Source organism: Aulonocara sp. 'chitande type north' Nkhata Bay, linkage group LG8 (genome assembly GCF_057382095.1).
Source record: "Aulonocara sp. 'chitande type north' Nkhata Bay isolate Kocher_YH1m ecotype deep benthic linkage group LG8, A_spYH_male_GT1.1, whole genome shotgun sequence".
Taxonomy (NCBI): Eukaryota; Metazoa; Chordata; class Actinopteri; order Cichliformes; family Cichlidae; genus Aulonocara; species Aulonocara sp. 'chitande type north' Nkhata Bay.
Window position 1 is genome coordinate 7,337,557 of NC_141351.1, and position 25,206 is coordinate 7,362,762.

Sequence of the window (25,206 nt, forward strand, 5' to 3'; positions counted from 1 at the left end):
CAGTATCAGTAACATCAAAGCACCCACCCAGCTGTATAGAAACTCCGTCATGCTAGCTAGCACGCAGTACAAGTTATTGTAACTGACTGTAAAAAGTCAGCACGACAAAAATAAACTCCACCTAAACTTGGTTTATATCTGACCCAGATAGACTGCAGGTCATAACTTCTTAAGTTCAGTTCACTTGACACTCGGACCGGCTGCTCGGGTCTCTCCTCCTCCTGCCTCCCCTTTCCCTCATCCACCTGCTGGCCTCTGTGGAAGCTCCGGCATAGCCACCACCAAACAACTGACTTATTTTTACACACTGGCCAACATCTGGCCAATCCTCCATATGTTTCCACTGTGAACAGCAGGATTAACCGGGGACTCAAGGTCCGTGCATTTCTTATGTGAAGATGGAAACTCATTAGAGGGAACAGACTTACTGGTGAAAAATAGCAGAAGAAAAAACAAAACTAAAAAAAAAAAACAGCTGATGAAATTTAAACTGAGCTGATAAATATGATCTTAAAGCGGGAAGTGTTTTGATAAAGGCCTGAATGGTGGATTAAAAGACAAGTGATTTAGAAAAAGAAGATGCGATGTTTGATCAGAAGCAAATTAATCTGGAAAACATCCATATCTGAAATCTTTTCGCCGTTCATAAGCTTTAAATGTTTTTACTGGTGTACTTATGATCATCTCAATGATCAGATACTATCACACAGAAAGCTCCTGTTAATATGAATGAGCTAGGCCCCCTTCTTCTCCAACCTTACACATATGCATAAGTGGGAAGCTAGAGGTGTGGAGAGTGTTAGCAAACAAAACAGAGCAGGCATCAAATGTACTAACCCGGCATCTTTTAGCACTGCCTTAATTCTTCATGGCACAGATTCAACAAGGTGCTGGAAGCAGTCCTCTGACATTTTGGTCCATATTGATAGCATCAATGTAAATCTCCTGTTCTATCCCACAGGGGCTCTGGATTGAGATCTGATGATTTTAGAGGCCACCGGACTACAGCTACCTCACTGTCATGTACCAGTCCCCCTGATTTACATTGAGATTGAGTTTTGTGGCATGGTGTGATGTGGTTTGAAGCAGACATCAGCAGAATGGCCGATATTGAGACTCATCTGACAACCAGAAGATTTTTCCAAGCGTCTTTTGTCCAATTTTGGTCAACCTGTGTAAACTGTGGGCCCTGTTTCCTGTTCTTGAGCTGCAATAATTCATATTCAGCATTTTTACTCAGCTCCACGGGGTGCTTTAGTACCTTTGAGCATCTCACAGATCTCAGAAGTGTTGTTTTCCCTCACAGTGTGGCAGTTACCAATTAGGTGGTGAATATACTGGAGCAAAACATTTTTTGAGAAGCTGGTGATGGCTTAAAAATAACTTTTAAAACTTTTAACAAATGCACTGATAACAGTTTACATTTTTCTTCTTCTTTAGCGTTTAACACAACGGACCATCTGCCTCCGTCTCACCCTATCCCTAGCATCCTCCTCTGTCACACCAACCTTCTTTTTTTCCACCTTCACTACATTCATGAAGCTCCTCTGAGATCTCCTCCTGGCTGACAGCTCCATATTCAGCATCCTTTGTTCAGTATATCCACCATCCCTCCTCCACACATGTCCAAACCACCTCAGCCTTGCCTCTCTAATTTTGTCTCCAAACTGCTTAACCTGAGCTGTAAACTGATAGCTAACAGAATATTAGAGGAGAGATGAAATAAAACTGTATTAACATTGTGCGATTATGGGGTCATGACTATTTGCTGGGAATGCACACGACAAGGATGAAAACAAAAGCCATTACTGAACAGTCAAAAAGAGGAGAGGGAAACATTGAGAGCAATAAAACACATAAATGGAGCATCACCAAAATTAAGGACCACATGTGGCAGTAATAGTGTTATGCCCTTGAGTCAAAAGTCAGCGGTTGGTGTGTGTGCTGATTGAGCCACATAAGCAGAGTGATAAATAAGCTCAGAGTGAGACATCATTGCCACAAGAGATCTTTGTATCCTATGTGCGGAAATGGAGCGAGGGAGCGCTCTGTTCACTAACCTATCTTTGATGTACCCTTTCGTTTATGATGTCGTGAAAAAGTGCTCCGGCAGTTATTAAATAGGGACTAGTTCATGTTCACGCTAAGAGTGCTCTACACGTTCGCACCTCGGAAAACGTTCGTCTTTGTGAGTATTGACATGTGTAGAGACAGTCGTTATGTATGTTTACATGGAGCGAACTGTATGCTGATGTAATGTACATGTTAAGCTAGGCTAATCGGCAAGTTGTTATTAAGATGTGTGTTAACCAGCGATTCATTTTCATTTTTTCTCATGTTCTAGTTACATAAAAACAAGAAAGTCAAGCCTTGTGTGGAAGACCTCTTCTATTTGTTCGCTAGCTGTCTAACCTCACAGGGTCACGTGTCGTGAGGGCAGCATAGTAAAAAGACGAAGGAAAAGACGCCTACTCAGCGGGTTCAAGCATACAGAGCTACTTTAAGCAACATGAGTCTACGCTCAGGAAGAAATTACCTAAAAGACTACGCTGCTGAAGAGCTAGACGAAGCAGCCGGTGGTGAACAGCAACCAGACGTCGCCACTCAACCAGCTACAACGCAGCAACGGTCTCAACCATTCGACACCAAGTCGCAGCAATCCAGAACCTCGACAAGGCGTTCTCAACGGACATCCTCATCAACAGCTTCTGCAGCTGCAAGGGCCTATGCCAAAGCTCAAGCAGCACGAGCTCAACTGGCCTTCGCTGAAAAGGAAGCTAATGCAATGAAACAGAGAGCTGAACTGGATGCTCATCTACATGTCCTCCAGTGCCAAAAAGCAATAGCCGCAGCTGAAGCAGAGGCCTCAGCCTATGAAGAAGCAGAGATTCAGAGCGGGGAGCTCTACGGAGAACTTTGTGAGGAAGCTGAGCCCATCAGTACAGTGCACCGCACTAACGAATATGTTCAACAACAATGTGAGTTACTCTACCCAGACACTCAGCACGACTCAGCACAGCCTCCTAAAGGAAATTGCAATGAAGTAGATGCACAAGACAGTACACAAATAACTAATCCTTTTATAACCAACACTCAGACGAAAACACCACCTGTAAATAGAGAAAGGAAACAGGAGCAAACAGTGAACACTGGTGTAGTCGACACGTACTGGTCCAACTCCACAAAGCACACCCCCAACCTTAACAACTGCGTACCTGAATCAAGTGAAATGCAACAGTTTGCAAAATACCTAATTCGCAAAGAACTAGTCAGCACAGGTCTTTTGCAATTTGATGACAAACCTGAAAACTATTGGGCATGGAAAACCTCATTCATCAGCGCAACCAAAGACCTAAATTTGTCTCCAAGAGAGGAATTAGACTTGCTAACAAAATGGTTGGGTCCAACATCATCCGAACAGGCTAAGCGCATTCGTGCTGTACACACCCTCAATCCTGCTGCAGGTGCGAAGATGGTCTGGCAACGCCTTGAAGAGTGCTACGGCTCACCTGAGGCTATTGAGGACGCACTCTTAAAAAAGGTAGAGGACTTTCCCAAACTCACAAACAAAGACAATGTTAAGCTGCAGGAACTTAGTGACATCTTATTGGAGCTTCAGTGTGCTAAACAAGATGGCGCGCTCCCAGGACTTGCTTACCTGGACACAGCTAGAGGAGTCAGGCAAATAGTGGAAAAACTTCCCTTCAACCTACAGGAAAAGTGGACAACTGTAGGAACACAGTACAAGGAGACTCATAGTGTGTCATTTCCTCCTTTCTCAGTTTTCACACAATTTGTCCAGCGGCAAGCGAAAATGAGGAATGACCCAAGCTTTGCTATGTCCAAGGCCAACACCCATGTCCCTTCTCCCACAGAAAAACTGAGGTCATATAGTCGCAAACCTACTGTGTCAGCACACAAAATGGACATTACGGCAGAGCCGGACCAGAATAATCTCAGTCCAAAGAAAATGGAGGAACCGGATCGCCAGTGCCCAATCCACAAAAAACCACATCCACTCAAAAAGTGTAAGCTCTTTAGAGACAAAACTATTGAAGAAAGACAAGCCTATCTCAAAGAGCACCACATATGCTACAGATGCTGTGGGTCTGTCCAACACATTGCAAAAAACTGTAAAGCAGTGGTTAAGTGTATCGAGTGTGACAGCCTTAAACACTTATCTGCAATGCATCCTGGTCCTACTCCTGCCCCTAAGAGGACTACACCAGGAAACAACGACAATGAAGAGCAAACTGAGAGCTCACCTTCAGTCGAGTCGAAGTGCACAGAGGTATGTGGCCAAGGTGATAGCCCACGTTCATGTTCTAAGATCAGTTTGGTCAAAGTGTATCCCGCAGGCCAAAAAGAGAGAGCTATAAAAATGTACGCGGTAATAGACGATCAGTCCAACAGGTCACTGGTTAAGTCAGAGTTTTTCAGCCTTTTCAAAATCAATGCCAAACCCACTCCATACACCTTAAAGACTTGCTCTGGCAGAGAACAAACCTCAGGTAGGAGAGCTGTAAACTTCTTCCTCGAGTCTTTGGATGGAGAAGTCAACATCCAGCTACCCCCTTTAATTGAATGTGACTCTGTGCCGGACAATAGATCTTAAATACCCTCTCCAGAGATTGCCCAGCATCACCCACATCTTCTTCCAGTGACAGATAACATCCCACCTGTCGACCACCACGCCCCAATCCTTTTACTCCTTGGAAGGGACGTCATCAGGGTCCATAAGGTACGTGAGCAAATCAACGGACCCAATGATGCACCATACGCCCAAAGGCTAGACCTGGGTTGGGTTATTGTGGGGGAGGTGTGTCTAGGAAAAGTGCACAGTCAGTCAGAGGTCAATGTCTATAAAACACACACCTTAGATAATGGACGTGCATCCTATTTTGAGCCTTGCCCAAACACAATTCACGTTAAAGAGAATTATGGGGTCACTATGAATGCAACCTGCATCACAGACGATTTGGGACACTCTGTGTTTGTTAGATCTGAGGGTGATAACAAACAAGCCATGTCTATCGACGACAGAGCATTCCTGACAATAATGGACAGTGAAGTTTATCAAAACCAAGAGAACAGCTGGGTTGCACCTTTACCCTTTCGCTCACAGAGAAGGAGGCTCCCTGACAACAGAGAACAAGCCCTAAAACGCCTCTGCTCTCTCCGAAAGACTTTGGAAAAGAGACCAGAAATGAAAGATCACTACATCCAATTCATGCAGAAAATGTTGGATAACGACCAAGCCGAGCCTGCCCCTCCTCTGCCACTAAATAAAGAACATTGGTATCTGCCCACGTTTGGGGTATACCACCCACAGAAGCCACAACAAATACGAGTCGTGTTTGATTCAAGTGCAGAATGTGATGGAATTTCGCTCAATCAAGTGCTTCTTGGCGGACCTGATTTGAACAACTCCCTATTGGGAGTGCTGTTGCGCTTCCGCAAAGAGCCCATAGCCCTGACAGCCGATGTGCAGCAAATGTTTTACTGCTTCGTTGTGCGCGAAGACCACAGAGATTATCTGCGTTATCTGTGGTATGAGGACAATGACATTACAAAGAGCATAGTTGAGTTTAGAATGAAGGTCCACGTGTTTGGAAACAGCCCGTCACCCGCTGTTGCCATCTACTGCATGAGACAGGCAGCACAGCAGGGAGAACGAGAACACGGATCTGAGGCAAGACAGTTTGTTGAGCGTCAGTTTTATGTTGACGATGGTCTCACATCAGTCGCCACGCCAGAGGAAGCAATCAACCTGCTCACAAGAACGCAAAACATGTTGGCAGAGTCTAACTTGCGCCTCCACAAGGTGGCATCAAACTGCAGTCAAGTCATGGAAGCTTTCCCTGTTGAGGATCGTGCAAAGGACCTGAAAGATTTAGACCTAGGAGTAGACCCTCTTCCAGTTCAGAGAAGCTTGGGACTCTGTTGGAACCTACAATCTGACAGCTTCACTTACCAGGTGTCAAATGAGAGCAAACCATTCACACGGAGGGGAGTATTGTCGACAGTTAATAGCCTCTATGACCCTTTGGGATTTGCTGCTCCCATAATAATGCAGGGCAAAGCATTACTCAGGGAACTGTCATCTGATGGAAAAGACTGCGACACACTCTTACCCCCTGAGAAACAGGAGAGGTGGGACTTATGGAAAGACTCTTTGCAAGCCCTTGAGAACCTCCAAATACCAAGGTGCTACAGCCCAGGTACGTTAAGCACAACGAAAGTGAAAGAACTTTGCATTTTCTGTGATGCCTCCACTGTCGCTATAGGTGCAGTAGTCTATCTGCGTACAGTTGACAGTGAAGGACAGTGTCATACTGGGTTTGTGATGGGGAAGTCTAAACTCGCACCCCGCCCCGCACACACTGTACCACGCCTGGAACTATGTGCTGCTGTGCTCGCGGTGGAAATGTTTGAGCTCATCAGAGACGAGTTAGACATTAAAGTAGACAATGTGACTTTTTACACAGACAGTAGGATTGTGTTGGGGTACATACACAACACCTCCAGACGATTCTACATGTATGTTGCCAACAGGGTTACGCGCATTAGAGCATCCACCCATCCGAGTCAATGGCATTATGTACCAAGTGAGTTAAATCCAGCTGACCAGGCCACTCGGTTCATTCCAGCAGCAGACCTGCAGAACAGTACCTGGTTCTCAGGTCCACCCTTTCTGTACTCTGACCCACACACAGAACCACACACTGGTCCTTTCACGCTCATCGAACCTGAAAAAGACAGAGAGATACATCCGGAAATAAAAGTAATGAAAACTACTGTAGCAGAGCCACAGTTGGGTTCTGACCGTTTCAAAAAGTACTCAAACTGGATCACTCTTTGCAGAGTCATAGCCAGACTCATTCATGTAGTTACATCCTTTGCACAAAAGACAAGTGGACAAAGGGGATGGAAAGGTTTCAGTGAGACACCGAGCGTCCAAGAACTCACCCGAGCCCAAGCAGTCATTATTCGAGCCGTCCAACAAGAAGCTTACAAAGGGACGCTTGAAAACATTAAAGAAGGAAGGAAGGTCAGTGGCATATTTGATGCACTCAAAAAGCTCAATCCTGTAGTGGACAAAGACAGTCTCTTACGAGTCGGTGGACGTCTTTCCGCTGCCGATCTCACAGAGAATGAAAAGCACCCTCTGATTATCCCATCTACCAGCCACATCGCCATGCTAATTGTAACTCACTATCATGAACGAGTGGCTCATCAAGGAAGACACATAACTGAAGGAGCTATCCGTGGTGCTGGGTACTGGATAATTGGAGGGAAGCAGCTTGTGTCATCTGTCATTCATCGGTGTGTCACATGTCGCAAGTTGCGAGGCAAAATGCAGATCCAGAAAATGGCAGACTTGCCTGCAGACCGAGTCACCCCTGAACCACCCTTTACCACTGTAGGCCTAGATGTATTTGGGCCATGGACTATTGTGACGCGTCGTACAAGAGGTGGTTGTTCCCAGAACAAACGTTGGGCTGTGTTATTCACATGCATGTCAACTAGGGCTGTGCATATCGAACTGATAGAGACTATGTCTGCTGATAGTTTTATCAATGCATTAAGAAGGCTCTTCTCTATTCGGGGCCCGGCCAAGTTTCTGCGCTCGGACAGAGGCACGAATTTTGTGGGCGCTTGTAAGGAATTAGACCTAAACTCAGGAAACAAAGCAGTAGGAAAGTACCTGCAAGAGAGAGGGTGTGTTTGGACTTTCAATCCCCCTCATGCGTCTCATATGGGAGGCTCGTGGGAGCGCCTTATAGGCGTTGCCAGGCGCATTCTGGATGCAATGTTGTTACGAACTGAACAAACACGTCTTACTCATGAAGTGTTGTGCACCTTCATGGCCGAGGTGATGGCAATTATTAATGCAAGGCCTCTTGTTCCCATATCCACCGACCCTGACAGTCCTGCAGTACTCACTCCAGCAGTGCTACTAACGCAGAAGATGAGTGCTGTGTCCGCCCCACTTGGGAACTTCTCATCAGGGCAGCTGTTTGGGAAACAATGGAAACATGTTCAACTCCTCGCTGACGCTTTTTGGAAAAGGTGGAAGGGAGAGTATTTATCCACCTTACAAGGTCGTGCAAAATGGACAGAGACTAGACCTAATGTCAAAATAGGAGATGTGGTCCTGCTAAAGGACCCCCAAGCCAGCAGGAACGAATGGCCCATGGGACTAATAGTAAAAACATTCCCCAGCAGCGACAAGAAGGTCCGAAAAGTGGAAGTGCGGACTGTAAAAGATGGGACTGTTAAAATGTTTCTCAGACCAGTTTCAGAGATTGTTGTTTTGCTTGCAGAGACTGAATGAATATTCTTCAATGCTAGATGATGTTTGAATATGTTGTATTGATGTTTATTGTGATATAATGTGTGTATATCAAGCGGGGAGTGTTATGCCCTTGAGTCAAAAGTCAGCGGTTGGTGTGTGTGCTGATTGAGCCACATAAGCAGAGTGATAAATAAGCTCAGAGTGAGACATCATTGCCACAAGAGATCTTTGTATCCTATGTGCGGAAATGGAGCGAGGGAGCGCTCTGTTCACTAACCTATCTTTGATGTACCCTTTCGTTTATGATGTCGTGAAAAAGTGCTCCGGCAGTTATTAAATAGGGACTAGTTCATGTTCACGCTAAGAGTGCTCTACACGTTCGCACCTCGGAAAACGTTCGTCTTTGTGAGTATTGACATGTGTAGAGACAGTCGTTATGTGTGTTTACATGGAGCGAACTGTATGCTGATGTAATGTACATGTTAAGCTAGGCTAATCGGCAAGTTGTTATTAAGATGTGTGTTAACCAGCGATTCATTTTCATTTTTTCTCATGTTCTAGTTACATAAAAACAAGAAAGTCAAGCCTTGTGTGGAAGACCTCTTCTATTTGTTCGCTAGCTGTCTAACCTCACAGGGTCACGTGTCGTGAGGGCAGCATAAATAGTGAGGCAGATCCCACTCGTTTTTATCTTATAGGGAAGCCCGGCCTAATCTAACCAAGCAGAATGTGAAAGTAAACAAGTCAATACAAAAAAAAAAAAAAAAACCCAGAACACAAACCAACAAACCACAGTATTTTGGTTGAACGTCTTTTAATTTCTAAAGCGGAGACTGATGCCTCCAAACCCATCTCCTTAAACCAACTCCTTCATTAGGTACACATCTTTAGCTGCTCGTTAACAAGTATCTAATCAGCCAGTTACATGGCAGGAACTCACTGCATTTAGGCACGTAAACATCGTCAAGATGATGCTTTGAACGTGGCATGGTTGTTGATGCCACATGCTGGTCTTAGTACTTCAGAAACTGGTGATTTGCTGGGATTTTCACAACCAGCTCTAGAGTTTAAAAAGACTGGTCTGAGAAAAGTAAATGCCCATTGAGCGGTGGTTCTGTGGGTAGTTCTCTGCCTTGTTGACGGCAGAGCGCTTCATGCTGTCAGGAAGGCAACAGCAACTAAAACAACCACCCACTGCAGAAGAGCAGAACTGGATGGACAACACGTCGGGCGATGATATGGCAGCAGAAGACCGCACGTCGTAGCAGTTACATGTGCTTTCAAAACGTCATTTATTACTACCATCCAGATAATGTTCACAGATGCCTTACAAACCAAATACAAACAATTAAGGGACATTATTAATTATAATAATGGTGAAATAATTCATCTAAACTGGAGTTTAATCAGCTATGGCAACATTTATTATTAGAAACTGTCACTGATGCATTTACGATGACTTTATGTGGTCGCAATAATAGAATAAAAATGTAAACATTTTCACTTCATAATAACACACCGGGCATTTTTAGGTCCGTCACACATCATCCACAAAAAAAAGAGCCAATCAAATGACAGCAATCTCTCTTCTTTCTGCACTTTGTTCTTCCAAATACAATTTTCTTCTCAGGAGTGAATGAGAATGCAATTGCAGCCCATTCACCGCTTCTCATTTCACTTTAGATTCGAGCTCACAGCTAAAAAAAAAAGTTGAGCCAAAATTATCCTCGGAGAACACATCACCTCCTCTGGATGATAAAAGGTAAAAATAAAAGAGGTTCTGAAAGGAATTTTTGAAAAGCAGTCATGAATAGCATGTTTAAAAAATATAAAATAAAAAATCTCTGGACCACATGGATGCAATCAGAGCCTCTCACACCTCCCATTACTGTGCATTACAGCAACACATTACGGAAGCAGCGTGAATGCACAGTAAGAAATTATCACAATTAACGCATTCATGTCTAAACCACAGTACAACAGCTTCGTTAAAGTGTTTGATGCAAAGTGCTTCTTTTTGCCTTTGAGGGGGATAATTTCCCATTATGCTATCTTGCTAGCATAGCAGCTAAGACACCCTGCCAAAATAGCCACGGTGAAGGAAAAAAAAGCATGCAGGCTGATAATACAAACAGATGCCACATGAAAGCGATCACATCCCAAACATCAGTTAGACACAATTTACTTGATTTCCTGCAACTGCCTGATTTTGTGAATAAGTCAGTGAGAATGTATCAATAGGAGGAAATAACATGATTCACTGCACTCTAATTAGAGATTCAGTGAGATGAAAAGGGAAGATTTGCTTTTTGACATGGGTCACCCACAGAGAAACACAAATACTATCTAAATGTCATCAGGCTCACTGTAGCCACAGAGTCTTTGCGCGATAATGCGCGCGGTGAATTCATTATTTTCATCTATTTTCATCTATGTGCCATTATAACTCCGTCAAAGGGAAGTGACTCACACGAGAAAGAGAAAGTGGAAAAGCAAAGTAAAAAGCCAGAGTTGAGGAACATCTCTCAAACACGATATGCTCTCCAGAATGAACGGGGTCTAACTTTAATATGTGTCCTCAGACTTTTTCTTTTTTCCAAGTGAGATCAAATGAGACGATCTCTTTACTGTATGTGACGACCTGATAGCTTGAAAACTATCCGCTCCTAAGACTCGGTGGCTAAAGCTATCGGAGCGCAGATCAGTAATTACTGCAGGTTGTCAACAATTTATCACAGTGGCCCCATGGGGCCCCCGCACGGAGAGGCCTGGACGGTGCTGCACACGCGCACGCCCGCGTTAACGGTCACTCGTGCAACGTGGCACAGCAGAGGCACACATGCACCCGCATGCATGGAGCCTCAAAGACACACAGTTGTCAGCGTGACAGGACATTGCCTTCTGTCCTACATGATAACGCCGAGCGCCTTCAGCATGGTTTTGTATGGCTCTTTGAAATGCTCACACACATAGCAGGAGCCATTCATTCACGGAACAGTTTATAGACCAGGAGGAAAATTTTTTCTATAAATATTCGTCTTTTTTTCTTCTATTAAGGTTTCATTCTGCAGGTAAACAAAGCTCTCACGTCTCTGCATTATCATAAAAAACAATTAAACAAATATCTTTTGTCCACTGATTTGTTTTTAACCTCGCAGGTTTATTAAGTGTAACACGAGTTTGGCTTTTGTTCCTCAATGAGCAAATCGAGGCATTATTTAGCATCTAGTGGCGCCGTCAATTGTCAGAAACTTATCGCAAACTATATAACAATCCATCATCAAACAGCTAAGGTCATGCTGTAAGTTTACCCCGCTCAGCATGCACACGAAAAACATGAAAATGCATGCTGACACCTGCACGCATAGCCTCCTTCACCAGACTGTTAAATGTGATTTATTAAAAGTGACAACAGCATCAGTGTTTTTAATTATTAATAGGGAAGAGTCCACGGGAGTCATCTCTCAATCCTCCCCACAAAGGTAATAGGGTTATTTGTTGTGGCAGAGGCCCGTATACTATGATTCATTTGACAACCGTCCCTTGTGTCAAGTGGAATTGCAACGGCACATAGATAAGGAGGCTATTCTCGGTGATCCAGTGACATTGACCTGCCTTACAGGAAGGCACACACACCTGCACACATCCACATTTACAAACACAAAGCCACACACTCACACACACGCACATTTAAACTGATTTGATCTGCCAGGCAGTATTACGCGTCCTCTTACCGAGATAGAGACACTATTACACAAGCTGAAGGTTAACATGTGACCTCTTTTAAATTGCACCTCGGCCGGACGGAATAAAACCAAACACATTAAGAGGTTAAATGAAGGTTAAGTGATGTTAGTCTAACTGTAATATCCGTGTGTGAATCTGAATGCGATGCCAACGAATTCATATTTATTCAGATTTTAAAATGTGTCCGTGAATGCAATTTTGCATGGTTGCACACGGTGTTTATCATTCAAGACATCTGTCATGCTGCACAGGGGTATGCGCAGCGTTTCAATCTGTGCTAATTACAACCCTCCTGTGAAGGAGCACTGTAGTCTGAAACCTTTTCACTGCTCTTTTTGCAGGACTGCAGGAGCCCAGAACAAATTAGTCTAATAGCCAGAAAGTGCCTCCGACGCAGCGGCAGAGGTCAACTAGTTGGGAAACGTAGTCAGCTCAGCTGGACAAGGACAAAGCAGAATGTTGCTCGTGTCACTTCATTTGGATCGGCCTCAAAGATGTTTCTGAACACCGGGCAAATGGAAATTAGAGGCGTAACATAAATATTTCATAAAATCTTTATTTAAAAGAGGAGCTACTATGTTCATTTTCAGATCCATATTTTAATTCTGCATTCTACTAAATAATTCAAATTTTATTTATATAGCACCAAATCAAATGTTTTATATTGTAAGGTAAAGACCCTACAATAAAAGCAAACTACACCATGTGTCTATTCTAAATCTTTCACATATCAGCACATAATTTAAAAAAAAAAAATCACCAGGCCTTAAAAATGGGTAAATACAATCTGACATGAACTACGACACACATGCAGCGAAAGTTCATGGAAGAAATTCACAAATCGATGGGGCTGCCTTCCCTAATTACCCATGGAAAACTTTGATTTTGGCAATAGTTTGGAGAAGAGGTGTAGCTAAGAAGTCCGGTTAATAGATCCTTTTCATCTCCTACAGCTAACGTCAGTATACAAAATTAAATAAATAATTACATTACTTTCCATCAACTTCCCTCAACCATCAAAGTATAAAATTTCCCATATTTTAAGCTTTAAAATGTAATTGGGATGGTTTTACTGCATGCTACATTAACAAATCTGAAGTAACCAGGAAATCCATCAGTGCCTGTGTCTAAGATCACACCCCTATGTATTTGTTTATCCCTCCAAATCCATCAGCCAACCAAATTAAAACTGATATCTTGGTGTTGCAGGTTTCCCAATATTATATCCAATCAGGGACAAAATTATTCAGCAAAGGTTGTCTGCTATAGTTGGAATAGGTGAGGTTGCATTACTGGGTGGGTACAGTGAGGGCATAATCAACTATAAAATGTGTAGTTATGTAAAAAATAGACTATGAATTAATGAAAAAAACACATGTATGTATAAATATACATATACATTTTAAAACTTTCTACTTAAAAAGAGTTTTAAAATGCGGTCACAAATTTAACATGATTTCACGAACGTGCAAAGAGCCATTCACAGTCAGAGCAGTACGCACAGTCGTAGACTGCCAAACACACCAACCTTAATCGCATTAGCTTGATAATTCACCACACTAACTCTACTCCAGCTTGGCACTAAATCTTTATGACCAGACATATTGCATATAGTTAACAGAAGCGACAGCTACTTACTAAACTGTTACCCCAATCTTCCCTCTTATAATAGATGAGAATGAGTTTGGTAGCAAAGCTAATGATTAAGGCACCGTTACCTTTTTGCACAATAGTTAGCGTTCAGCACACGTGCTTCTTTGGATGTAGGCAGATTTATTTATTCAGCTGTCAGATAGAGTTGGGGTTATTTGTTTGTTTTTCTTCTCTGTAGAGTCATTAAATGATTTATTGGTGACAGGGTTACACAAAAAGACGTACATATTACCACTGTACATGTTGTATTGCATGCTGTCTTTCATGGGTCATGTTTACCATTATCATCTACTGTGTCTCACTGTGAGACTTTGTAGCGACCCTTTATATTTACTGTTATTATGCGATTATTGTATAGTATTGGTCTTAACAGGGGTAGTTCATGCGCGGGTTAAGTTTTCCAAATGAGGTATCGGCATTCAAGTAATTACGTTTTATTTATCCAGCAGTCCACATTTATAGCCGAGAAGACCATCAATGCATGTGCAAGTGCAAAAGGCTGTTTACCTAATAAAATGTACAGCTATTACATAGCTCACTCTTAAGTAAATATAATATAATTTCAAGCTACTTTAGAGCTACATAACCTCTTTAGACATGCACACTACTCTGATACTTAGTAACTTACAGACACCGCAAACATGCTGTTTGCCAAAATCTACTATTTTAGTGCTTTTATTGTTAATATAGAACATGTCTGTCACAGAGCAGTCCACATTTAACTACTCATTACTGATTGTGTTTGTGTTTTGTATCACAGATTCTTTTTCAAGATAAAATTCAGCAAAGGATCAAAAGTGGAGAAGAAGACTTCCAGAAAGCATCTGGCCATCAGTCTTTACTGGATAACAAAAAATGTGTGAACCTGCTCTCATCTGTAAAGATAATGGGGTGCCAGTGGCAGACCAGCCAGTTCCTGTATTCTCTGAGGAATGCCAATTGATCTACATGGTGCTGGGCTGTGAGCAAAAGTCCCGCTAAAGGACATCAGACCCTCATGGAATCCTCAGGGAGTCTGTTTCTGGCAGGCTGGTCATAAATATACACATGAGTAGCCCACTAGAGGTCATTTTGCAGTGGCTGTGGATGTTCTGTTCCTGTTTGCACAAAGGACTGGTCCTGCAGCTGGGCTGCTGCCCTTCTACAGCCTCATCCTACTCTCCTCGTGTAACGACCTGTCTCCCAGTACCTCCACCACATTCTTGCTAGTTGCTAAATTTTTTCATTTCATTTTCTGTTCTCGTTATTTGGCTCCTAAAAAGCCACTAAACTTTTTCATTTGTATAACAAATTGTACATAATTTTGAATTTTGTCATCAAGAATGTTGAAAGAAGGGGAAATATTTTCTCTTGTGTTCTATTTGTTAACAAGATTAAGTGTTGAGAACAGTGATGGAAGGTGGGATGAGGGTTTGAACCAGGAACCCTTTTGCTGTGATCGTGTGTAACCACGGTAACACAGTGCCATGCAAAAACACAACAACAACAAAAAAAGTATTTTAAATATTTGAATAATCTTACACTTCACATCATAGGTTTTATGCTCTCAGCTATAACAAGTCTCACTATCACACACTAAAACAAAGCTGCTTCACATTCATTCAGACATTTTCTAATCATTTCCTATATTTCCTCTCACGCTCATCCTTCAGCACCTTCGAAGTTAAAAAAATTTTCTCTGCAAATGTCACGGTGAGGAATATTGTCACCTGCCCTCCTTTCCTCCTACCCTGCCTCTGTCTCCATCTCCCACCGCGCTGCTTCGACAGGCAGCTGAGCCAGAATTACACAGGAGGTGAGGACTAATGAGCGGGTTTGGAGCACTTTCTCATATCTACCCAGATGAACCTGCAGGTCTCCTGCTTCTCCAAACCTCTCTTATTCTGTTGTTGTCTCCGGTTTTAAAAGGGGTTTCTTGTTGTCCTTGCTCTCACTCAAACTGAGACCCAAACGTCAGACTCTTAATAACATTAATAATAACATAACATAAAATTTTAGGTGTAAAACTAAGAGGCATCCAGGAATCCTGAATCGAGCCGTGACCTTTTAATAATAGAAGCAACAGCAGCAATTGTCACAATAAGGTTAGGGGTTTGGAAAGGACTGCTGCCTGATCATAGATAAATAAATATCAATTTCAGGGTTCCTGCTTCTGAACATTTTGATATTAACATTTTTTTATTCTGCCCCACTTAATAAAGACCTACAACCCCCCGTTTCCTCATCAAATGAATCACGCTTTTCTCTTTTACCAGCACTCTTGTGAAAGAGACATCATTGACTTTCAATTACTGAACGCAGGATATAACTGGCCTAATATGGAAATCTTGTAAAACGTTTCACTGGGGATTGCAAAATAGGATTTGTGCTAGATGTGAACATTGGACTTGCAAGGTAATGGAGGATATATCCTTCCGAATATCAGGCAGACAAAGGGATTTGCTTTCACAGAAAATCTTTCCGACCTTGTTCCAAACCCATTTGGAGGTGTAAATTCACCACGCTTCACTCTCACAAGTCAAATTTACCCCTACTCCCTTGATAATTTCTTCCGATCCATCACCCAGCATGCTGATGTGTTGTTAGTGTTTGTAGCTACCGTGCAGCTGTGTCTGCTGCAAAACATACAATCAACCGGAGGCAGACCTAACAGACACAGAAGAATTTATTTGGTAAACAGGGTTTTATTTGATTTCCCATTGTGCTGCGGCATACAGTGCAGGGGAACGATATTGTGTTCATTACTTTGTGTGCATTAGCAAAGGCATCTAATGGTTTATGCATACAAGACCAACAGCGGAGGGCTCGGATGATTTAAGATGATGCTCATTTTATGGAAATCAAAGCAAAAAATAAGAATAATTCTTGTAACGCACAGACGTTCTCCCTCCTTCTCCCTCCTTCTAGTTTTGTGTCTTGCGGTTGTCTCTGTCAAGACAATTCTCTGCCTTCCTCACCCTCTTCCTCCCCTGATCCTTCCTCACCTTCCCTCCATCCCTTTTTCTTGTTGCTGTCAGAACGCATTAGGACTTTGCTAACGAGTGACTTAAATTAGGATCCCCCACAGTCCTATCCAGGTGCGGGTAATGAGGTGGGAAGACAGGAGATTGGGGCTACCCCCCTAGTCCCCCCCAACCACCCTTCCACTCTTTGACTTGCTAAACAACAGAATAAGATTTTTCGCTGTGTTCCAGCAACACATCAAAATATTCCCCCATGTCCCTTAACAAGGTTATATGCTGGTGATGTGACAGACAAAATGAGCACGCCACAATTTTGGACATAAACTGATGAACAACACAAGCACTGACACTGGCGCATTTGTGACAGCCATTATTTGTTATGTATTGCTGTGGATTTATGGAAACTAGCACGGCAGACAGGCTTAATGATATGGAAATTGAAGTCGTAAGTTTGGGAAATGCAGTCATGAGTTCTCTTCTCAAGGCCATCAGTTAGATCTGAGCTCCGGTGGCTGATTGGCCGTGATCTGTTATCGTCCCTGTGGCCTGGCCTCTCACAGACAGGCTAAATAGGTGGTCTCCCTCCACTGGAGGTGGAAATGAATCTGGCCTCAGATCCCCACTCCTTTTCTGCTCCCTCTAACACCCTGCTTGTCTCCCCGTCTACCTATCTAGGCCATCTCACTTTGTTTGACGTGATGGATCCAAACGGAGAATATGTGTGTGTGTGTGTGTGTGTGTGTGTGTGTGTGTGTGTGTGTGTGTGTGTGTGTGTACCTCTGAGCCAAAGCTTCAACTTTCTAAAAGTACAGAATGATCGACTACAGCACAATTTTATTGAATCCAATTACCTTCAATTCTTTCTCAGGCTGATCTGATGCTCTGAAGCAGCAGTGTCAGCTAAACATTCAGGGACTCACATTTTTCCTGCTCTTCATCACTGTCCTTCAAGCCGCCGTGACTTATCAGAAGCAGCAGAGGCCTTGACAGAGTGACATAGTCGCAAATGATGGTCATGATCTGCCTTGCATGAAAGTTTTGAGAAAAACTAATCTTATTACCATCTCTCCTCGCTGCCTCAGCATGTTTCTGGTCCAGGAGCTTTTACTGTTTGAGTTACAGCAGGAGAAGAAGAGACGTGGAGCTGGACTTTCCATATATATATATATATATATATATATATATATATATATATATATATATATATATATATATATAAGGTTCACTTGTCTTTCTACCGGGTTGCTAAGCTGTCACTCCATATACAAGGCTTTGCCTCTTAGCCTCTGCACTCCTTTATTAAACTTTTTGCAGGAGGTCTGCTGTGTGGGGATAATAATGTTAAGTCAACTTGGAAGGTATCACTCACAATAATGCAGATGTCAAAGCTGAGAGCCCTGGATCTGAAGGAAGCTGCAGAGAAGTGGCCAAAAAAAAAAAAAAAAAAAGGGTTAGCCAGAGAATAGAGTAGTAGATAGAAGCGCACTTGTGCATTTACATTAAGCTAGTTAGCTTGCCTTTCTGGATTCCTAGCTGTATTGTTGTTGTACTGCAGGACCACTTTTTCAGTAATTAGAATTGCTATTGTTTTTGCTTTATTAAATTAAACTAGTGGTTCAGTAACATTTACTCAAGTGTTGTACCAACTAGAGGCATCAGTACTAGGGTTTTTGCAATTTGTGCAACTTTATACTTCTATTCATCAGGCGCCAGGTTATCTTGGAGCTCTCTGCTCTCAGACTGCTGGCTTACTTGTGGTTCCTAAAGTATCTCAAATTACAATGGGAGGCGGAGCTTTCAGCTTTCAGGCCCCACCCTCAGCCTAGTTCTGCCAGAGGTTTCTTCCTGTTAAAAGGGAGTTTTTCCTTCTCACTGTTGCCAAGTGCTTGCACATAGGGGATCATCTGATTGTTGGGTTATCTCTCATTTATGCCTTACAATATAATGTGGCTTTGAGATAAGTGCTGTTGTTATTTGGTGCTATATTAATTGAATTTTATTCCCAATCACGCCCCTCTAGGTAGCACTGTTGTTGTCCACATAAACGTTGAAGTCTCCCAGTAAGACGACAGAGTTCCCAGATGGAGCACCCTCAAACACCCCATCCAGGAACTACAAGAAGGCTGGGTACTCTGAACTGCCATTTGGCGTATAGGCACAGACGATAGTCGAGACGCATTCCCCAACCTGAAGGTGCAGGGAACAAACCCTCTTGTCCTCCAGAAAAAAAACCCAACCCTACAGACAGAAAGCTGAGGGTATACTAAGATACCCACCCAAGCCCACCGCCCCACTAGACTGAGACAGAGTCCAGCCCCTCTCCAGGAGACTTGCTCCAGAGCCCAAGCTGTGTGTTGAGGTGAGCCTGACTATATCTAGCTGGTACCTCTCAACCTCACGCCCTAGCTCAGGCTCCTTTCCCACCAGAGAGGTGACGTTCCATATCCCAGTAGCTAGTCTCGGTAGATGGGATCAAGCCACCAGGGGACATCATTGGCTGAAAACATGGCACACATTACACCTGACCTCTACAGAGCCTCCTGTGGGTGGGCTAAGCCATATTTGTAATATTATTCAAGCACACAGACGCATGAGTGTTATTAATATCATCAATTTCCTTGTAGAGGAAAAAGAAAACGTGAGATTCCAAACAGTGTTTTGTATAATCAGTCTTTAGTGATATTTAAAAATCCTCATAATGAATCTGACTCAACCATGGATTAAAAAAAATCGATATCTGCTGCCACAGAATGCGAAGCATTGTGGAAATCTGTAAATAAGCCCTCTTGTACATATTCTGTGATCTCTAAATGCAAAGATTTGGACCTGATCAAATAGATATGAGAAATCTGTCACAGATAGAGGTAGATCTATTTATCTGTCAGGGTCTCACTGGAAGCTGACTGGACATACTGGACAAGCTCCAGCATGCTGTTGTGTAGAGAGTTGGTCCCCAGTAGCACCTGGTGCTTTGTCTTCACTTTGAACAGCTTCCGTCTTTGTAGCTGGCTCCCTTCCTTGACACAAATCTCCCCTGTGGAAAAGAGAGAAGTGAATTGGTGTCTGCCTTCCTCTCAGGTACATCCTTCTCCCACCTACACACTTCTCTTCCCTCCTCCTCCACTCTCCTGCAATCCGCTGCCCACTCAAGCAGCTGTCAAGGTGAGGCTGTTTTACATGGTGAGGCTCCAATGCCCTTGTCCAATTTCACTTTAGAGTGAAGCTGGGCTGAACATGCCAATCCTGATATTACCAAACAAATTAAATCACGCGGTTGGGCGCAGAGGAGAGGGAGAGTGCTGAGGATGCTGGGATGAAAGAGGGGAGGGAGGAGGGGGAGCAGTTGTCAACTGAGCTGAGCAGCTTTCTGCCTGCTCTGATCAGGACATCCTATGAGGAGAATCACTAATTGGCTTGGGATGGAGGGAAGCACTGGAGGGAGACCATTCAGGTACTGCTGGCCTTGTCCTTAACAAATCCATGATGGTCAGCAGTTAAAAAAAGAGCAAACTATTTCAGCTTGAGGGCCATAATATGCTTTAAATACCAAGTCTATCAAATCTTAAATGTTTACTACATCACGACCTACAAAGGTTGCACTCACATTGCGTGTGCAGTGCACTCTGGGCCTATGACATGAACCGGCTGCGCTCCAGAGCTATCATGACAAGTTCTCTAAAAGTCGGGATTATAAAAAGTATGAAAAAATGTCAGCGTGCGCTGCTCTTGGCTGAACTTCCAGGTCGAAGGAAACGAGTCCTCATTGCTTTCCTGTCAAGAAGAGCAGAACGGAGCGGGGAAGAACTTGGGGAGGGAGATAACTTTCAGAAAAACTCGTGTCTTCAGACAGCGACTAAACAATGGCTGTAAGAACCATGAATTTGACTAGGATTAAAATTTTTAAATGAAAGTATTAGTAGAGTCCATGCATATTTTGGAATTAGGATGTTTTATCGAAAAAAAAGAGAAATTAGATCTGTACAATTACCTGCAACAGCTGCTGCCAGAAAGATGAGCTCTTTCTAAGAGACACCAAGGGTTTTGCACAGCGACTGCTAACATCCTGATTCTTTACCAGGCTCGTTTTAGTTTATGTGCTGGCATGCAAACATTTGCTTTGTACTTTTGGCTCAATTACAAAGTGAGCCTTTATATGAGGTTTTGCAAGCATTTCTAGCAACACCACCTAATAATAAAGCAATGAGTGAAGGAGATATAATGAATATCTTCCCCAGGTTCAATGTTAGCTTAGCTAATGGAGGCAAAACCAGGCAAACCATCGACGGAGATGACCTGATGTTTCCATTTGGGTCATTTTAAGTCCCTACCATGGCTAAAAGGCCACTTTTAAACTTTTGCCATGAAAGCCTTTTAATTCATCCTGAAATCCATTAAGAAACATTGTTGTCGAATTCGGTGCAGAGCTTCCTGACTCCAGTCGTGCTGCTTTTTTATTTGAAGTGTCTAACAGGGAGTGAGTTTGAAGAGGAACAGCAGGTGTTTTCTATCTCTTATTAAAGGGCTGATTCTGGGAAAACAACAGAATGCGAAGACAGGCCATCACCACGTCCGAGGCTGTCTCTTGACTGGAAAACACGCTGCTTTGCCCTTACAACTTATCATCTATCATACAGAGTTTGCTGCCTCCTATAAGACACATACCAGGGTTGCTTATGGGAAAGTGGCAAATGTCTAATTTTAACTTGGAAGCAGATAAAACTGACGCACCAAAAAGTATACTAAGACACAGAAGAGCTCGTCTGATGACTCGATTGTAAGCTGGTGTATTTGGGGGTGAAATTTTCTTCAAGTAAATGTGGTGCACTATACTAGTAAATGTATCTCATCGTGGGACCATATCTCAAAGCTGATTATTATGTCTTCTATCCTTCTATTGTCTTTCTGCCACCCTCATTAACCTGCTCTCTCCTCTGATTGATCCCTAATTGGCTGATTGGCTTCAGTAAATGTATCATTGAGAGGGTGACCGGGTGAGTGTATGAGGCCAGACAAGGTGATGAAAGTTAGATCCGACTCGTTTCCTCTCACTTCTCCATCAGCTCTGGCATTGTCTTTCTGCTTTTGCATTTTTTGTTTATTAGTTAAGAGTTTATTGTTCATTTCCAGCAGTGCTGCTTTCAGTTTTGGTCCTATTAGTTGAGTTAACGAACACTAGTTTAGGGCAAAAAACAGAATCCACGACTCACTGTGGTTGGTTCTTCTTCTTGTTTTGTTTTCATTATTAAAGGTTTGTTGAACCACAGCAGTGTCGTGACATCTTATATGTTAAGTTCCTCTGAGCCATGGATTTAGGGAGTGTAACACTGGAGAAAGTGTGAAGGACTTTAAATTTTATTGGAACATATCTCATTGCTATAAAAATAATGGGAAGCCGTAGACTTTTCCATTAATTAAAATAATAACTGTGGTATGGAGCAAGAAAGCCGTTTGCAGAATCTGCAGCACTTGTTTGTGAGTATAAATGTGCTCATTCATAGCGCTGTGGAATTTAAAAAAAATAATATTAATAACTAAAAAAAAAAAAGTCTTCTGTTGCCATAAAGTGTACTTCAGCTTTTTTGCTACTGGAGCATTTCAGAGACCTCTCACTCATGGGTTCACACAGTCACCAAATCCATCACCACAACTTGCCTTACAGGTTTGAGAGCCTTTCTAGTGCCTTTCATGCCGCACTGCCAAGGGCAAGCACATTTCTAGCTTTGTACCTAATCAATGTGTCCAGCAGGAGCGGGACACCGATCGCTACTGCGCACAAATTGATTTCTGAAGCAGTGTGATGTGCTAAATAGTGTTTGACACCAGGAATCATGTAAACGGCGGTCAGGCAGTCACTTGTGTGATTAAAACAGGCTTGGATTTAAGGAGAAAATGGGCTTTTCTATTAAATGAAACTGAAGGGACACAAGAAAAGACAAACTGAGAGTGAAACAGGATTGAGTTAGAAGAAGCATGTTTAAAGGGAAAAGGCTCAGCGAGGCTCACTTTAGCACTACTACAAGTTCAGACGGTAAAAGAAATAGAACAAGTATAAAACCAGATACAACGCGAAGGAGCGCAAACCTCCACCAGGGCAGCTCTCTCTCTGGGCAGTACTTACTTTTAAGGGAAGTGTAGTATGTTTAGAGATGCTCTTCTGCATACTGCCGTTGTAACCAGTGGTTATTGGAGTTACTGTCGCCTTCCACATCATATTCAGAGCCACTTAGGTCACCTTTCTTAATCATTCTGATGCTCAGCTTAACTTTTAGCAGGTTGTCTTTACTATGTCTACATGCATAAATGCATTGAGCTGTTGCCATGTGATAGGCATGTTAGGTACGTATAGCTAACAAAGTGGGCAGGTACTCTGAATACAATAGAATACAACAGAATAGAATAGAAATATATACAATATATACAAAACAGCAGAAAGGCACACATTGAACAAAGTGCTTGAAAGTAGTGCAAAGGAGTATAGAGTCTGTATGTGAGTGGTCCGAGTGATGGGGGTTACTCAGGCTATGGCTCAGATGAGGTGGGTGGGCAGAGTTGGGGTGTATGTTAACAGTCTGAATGTAACAGGGGAAAAAGCTGTTTGTGAGTCTGGAGGTGTGGGACCTGATTTACCTGCAGCGCCGACCAGAGTCCAGCAGGTCAAACAGGTGGTGGGAGGGGTGCAAGGGGTGACCTGTGATGGTCCTGGTTTTCCTAGGACGGGAGGATTATGCGCTTCATGTCTGAAGTGTAGCTTCCCTTCATGCACACTTGTACTAACAACACTGAAGTGTGCTATTCAGGGCCGAGCATACTCCAAAATTAATCATCTTCTACTTTAACACACCAGCCAGAAGGCTTGTCTGTACTCCCTTTTTATTTTTGACTGAATTTTAAAAGAAATTACCGAGATACCGAGGATTCACAATACAGCACGCTGTAAATATAGAGCAACATGAAACACTGCACATGAAAAATTACAGACAGCTTAAATAAAAAACAAGGAATCAAAGAAGGTTTTGGCCCTTAACCTACTTTTAAAAAGCTTGAAATTCCACATACGTGCACCTAAGAGAACCTAGTTGATATTTTGTTTGTTTCTTTTTAATCAAAGATGATTTGAGCTTTAAAGCTAATATAAGTTTTTTTTCTCTCTGAGATGAAGCCAAGTTTGTGCTGATGAAGCTAACTACCTACAGGCTCCCAGTCTCTATGCAATTCTATTGCCAAAAAAAGCACCGTTCACTCCAAAGCCCTCTGCTGTCCCTCTCTGCAAAATATATCAGAGCAAGTTTCATTCACAGAAGTGAGTCGTGGACGGGCCTGCCGCATCACTGTCACCCTGACAGAGAGAGTGACTTTGATTGCGTACCATGCTGCTGTGTGTACAGCTTGTGCAATTAAAATCATAATGGCAGATTTTCGAAACACAACTAATGAGCTCAACTCCTCTGAGTGGAAATGCCATTAGAGGTCCTAATGGGGCTCATTCTCCGAGCAACAAAACAAATCCTCAGCTGTTAGATATGAGCTGAGCTGCTTCCCTGGCTGGAGATCAGCACACAATCGTTTTTTGATTAATACTGTTTGTTTACATGAAGACACAAAGAATCGTCTCCCCCCACTGCGCTGCAAAGCCTGATACATTGTGATATATAATTGAATGCTGGCTGCGAATCCTGTTCTTGAACGATAAATTGTGCAGCGAGGCAAGGAGTGGATTAGGCTGTTTGGTGAAGTACTTTTTCACCTCTGTCTTTTTTTCCTTTTCTTTTTACGCTCAGTACAGCTTCTCCCCAGACTCAACATCTACTGTACGTTTTCATTACGCCGTATCCAAATGTGTCTCTTGTGAAATATTATAGCAGCTTAGTTGCGACTTTGCTGAAAAATTTCCCTTCTTCCACTTCTCCGTTAAGCTCTTTCCCCTTCCCCTACCCTCCCCTCAGCCATCCTCCACGGGGCTGAGGATCATTGGAGAGGGGAAGATTTCATCATCTGGTCCTGCCAGGATCTATTCCTGCTTTGGCATGTCCTTTGAGAGATCTGTTCTGTGCCAGCACTGATGATGATCCAGGCTCTACACCTCCACTCCCAACGGAGCACATCAATCACCTCCACTCCTCACAGTTCTGGGGAAGGGAGGGAGGCGAGGGAGATTTTGTGTGGTGGCGGTGGTGAAGCCTTTGACTCCACTTCACTCATATGATGCGCAGGAAAAAGGGGAATAAAGGTGGAGACGGAGGTGTGGGTGCCGCAGCCGTCACCTCTGCTCCTGTGATGTCTGCCTGCACTCGCAGGATGCCGGGAAAAGAGCCCCAGGAGGCATTTTATGACACATCGCAGGGGAGGTGGTGGGGACGGAGGGTTGTGGGTTTTTGTATGTCTGTTGTGGATTTCATATGTCACGTAATCTCTTTAAAATCAGAACAGACACCTGAGGCGTGAAATAGATGCCTGTCCCTACAGAGGACACCCACAACTGCACACACACATAATTGTTCAAAGAGATTGGACCCCCCCCCCCCCCCAAAAAAAAAAAACCGACTG

General features: G+C 43.1%; 2 protein-coding genes across 2 annotated transcripts; both read left to right on the forward strand.

The window, feature by feature from the left end:
• Positions 1–1,925: 1,925 nt before the first annotated feature.
• Positions 1,926–4,632, forward strand: LOC147323006 (uncharacterized). The gene is made up of 2 exons (XM_086303077.1): positions 1,926–2,188; positions 2,345–4,632. Exon 2 carries the CDS (start codon positions 2,510–2,512, stop codon positions 4,613–4,615), a length of 2,106 nt encoding a protein of 701 aa, XP_086159203.1. The 5' UTR covers positions 1,926–2,188; positions 2,345–2,509; the 3' UTR covers positions 4,616–4,632.
• Positions 4,632–9,127, forward strand: LOC147323007 (uncharacterized). The gene is made up of 2 exons (XM_086303076.1): positions 4,632–8,704; positions 8,861–9,127. Exon 1 carries the CDS (start codon positions 4,952–4,954, stop codon positions 8,336–8,338), a length of 3,387 nt encoding a protein of 1,128 aa, XP_086159202.1. The 5' UTR covers positions 4,632–4,951; the 3' UTR covers positions 8,339–8,704; positions 8,861–9,127.
• Positions 9,128–25,206: the final 16,079 nt, after the last annotated feature.

What these genes read in the sequence shown, in the direction of transcription:
- LOC147323006 (XM_086303077.1), top strand. Translation starts at nt 2,510, where the DNA reads ATGAGTCTACGCTCAGGAAGAAATTACCTAAAAGACTACGCTGCTGAA.
- LOC147323007 (XM_086303076.1), top strand. Translation starts at nt 4,952, where the DNA reads ATGAATGCAACCTGCATCACAGACGATTTGGGACACTCTGTGTTTGTT.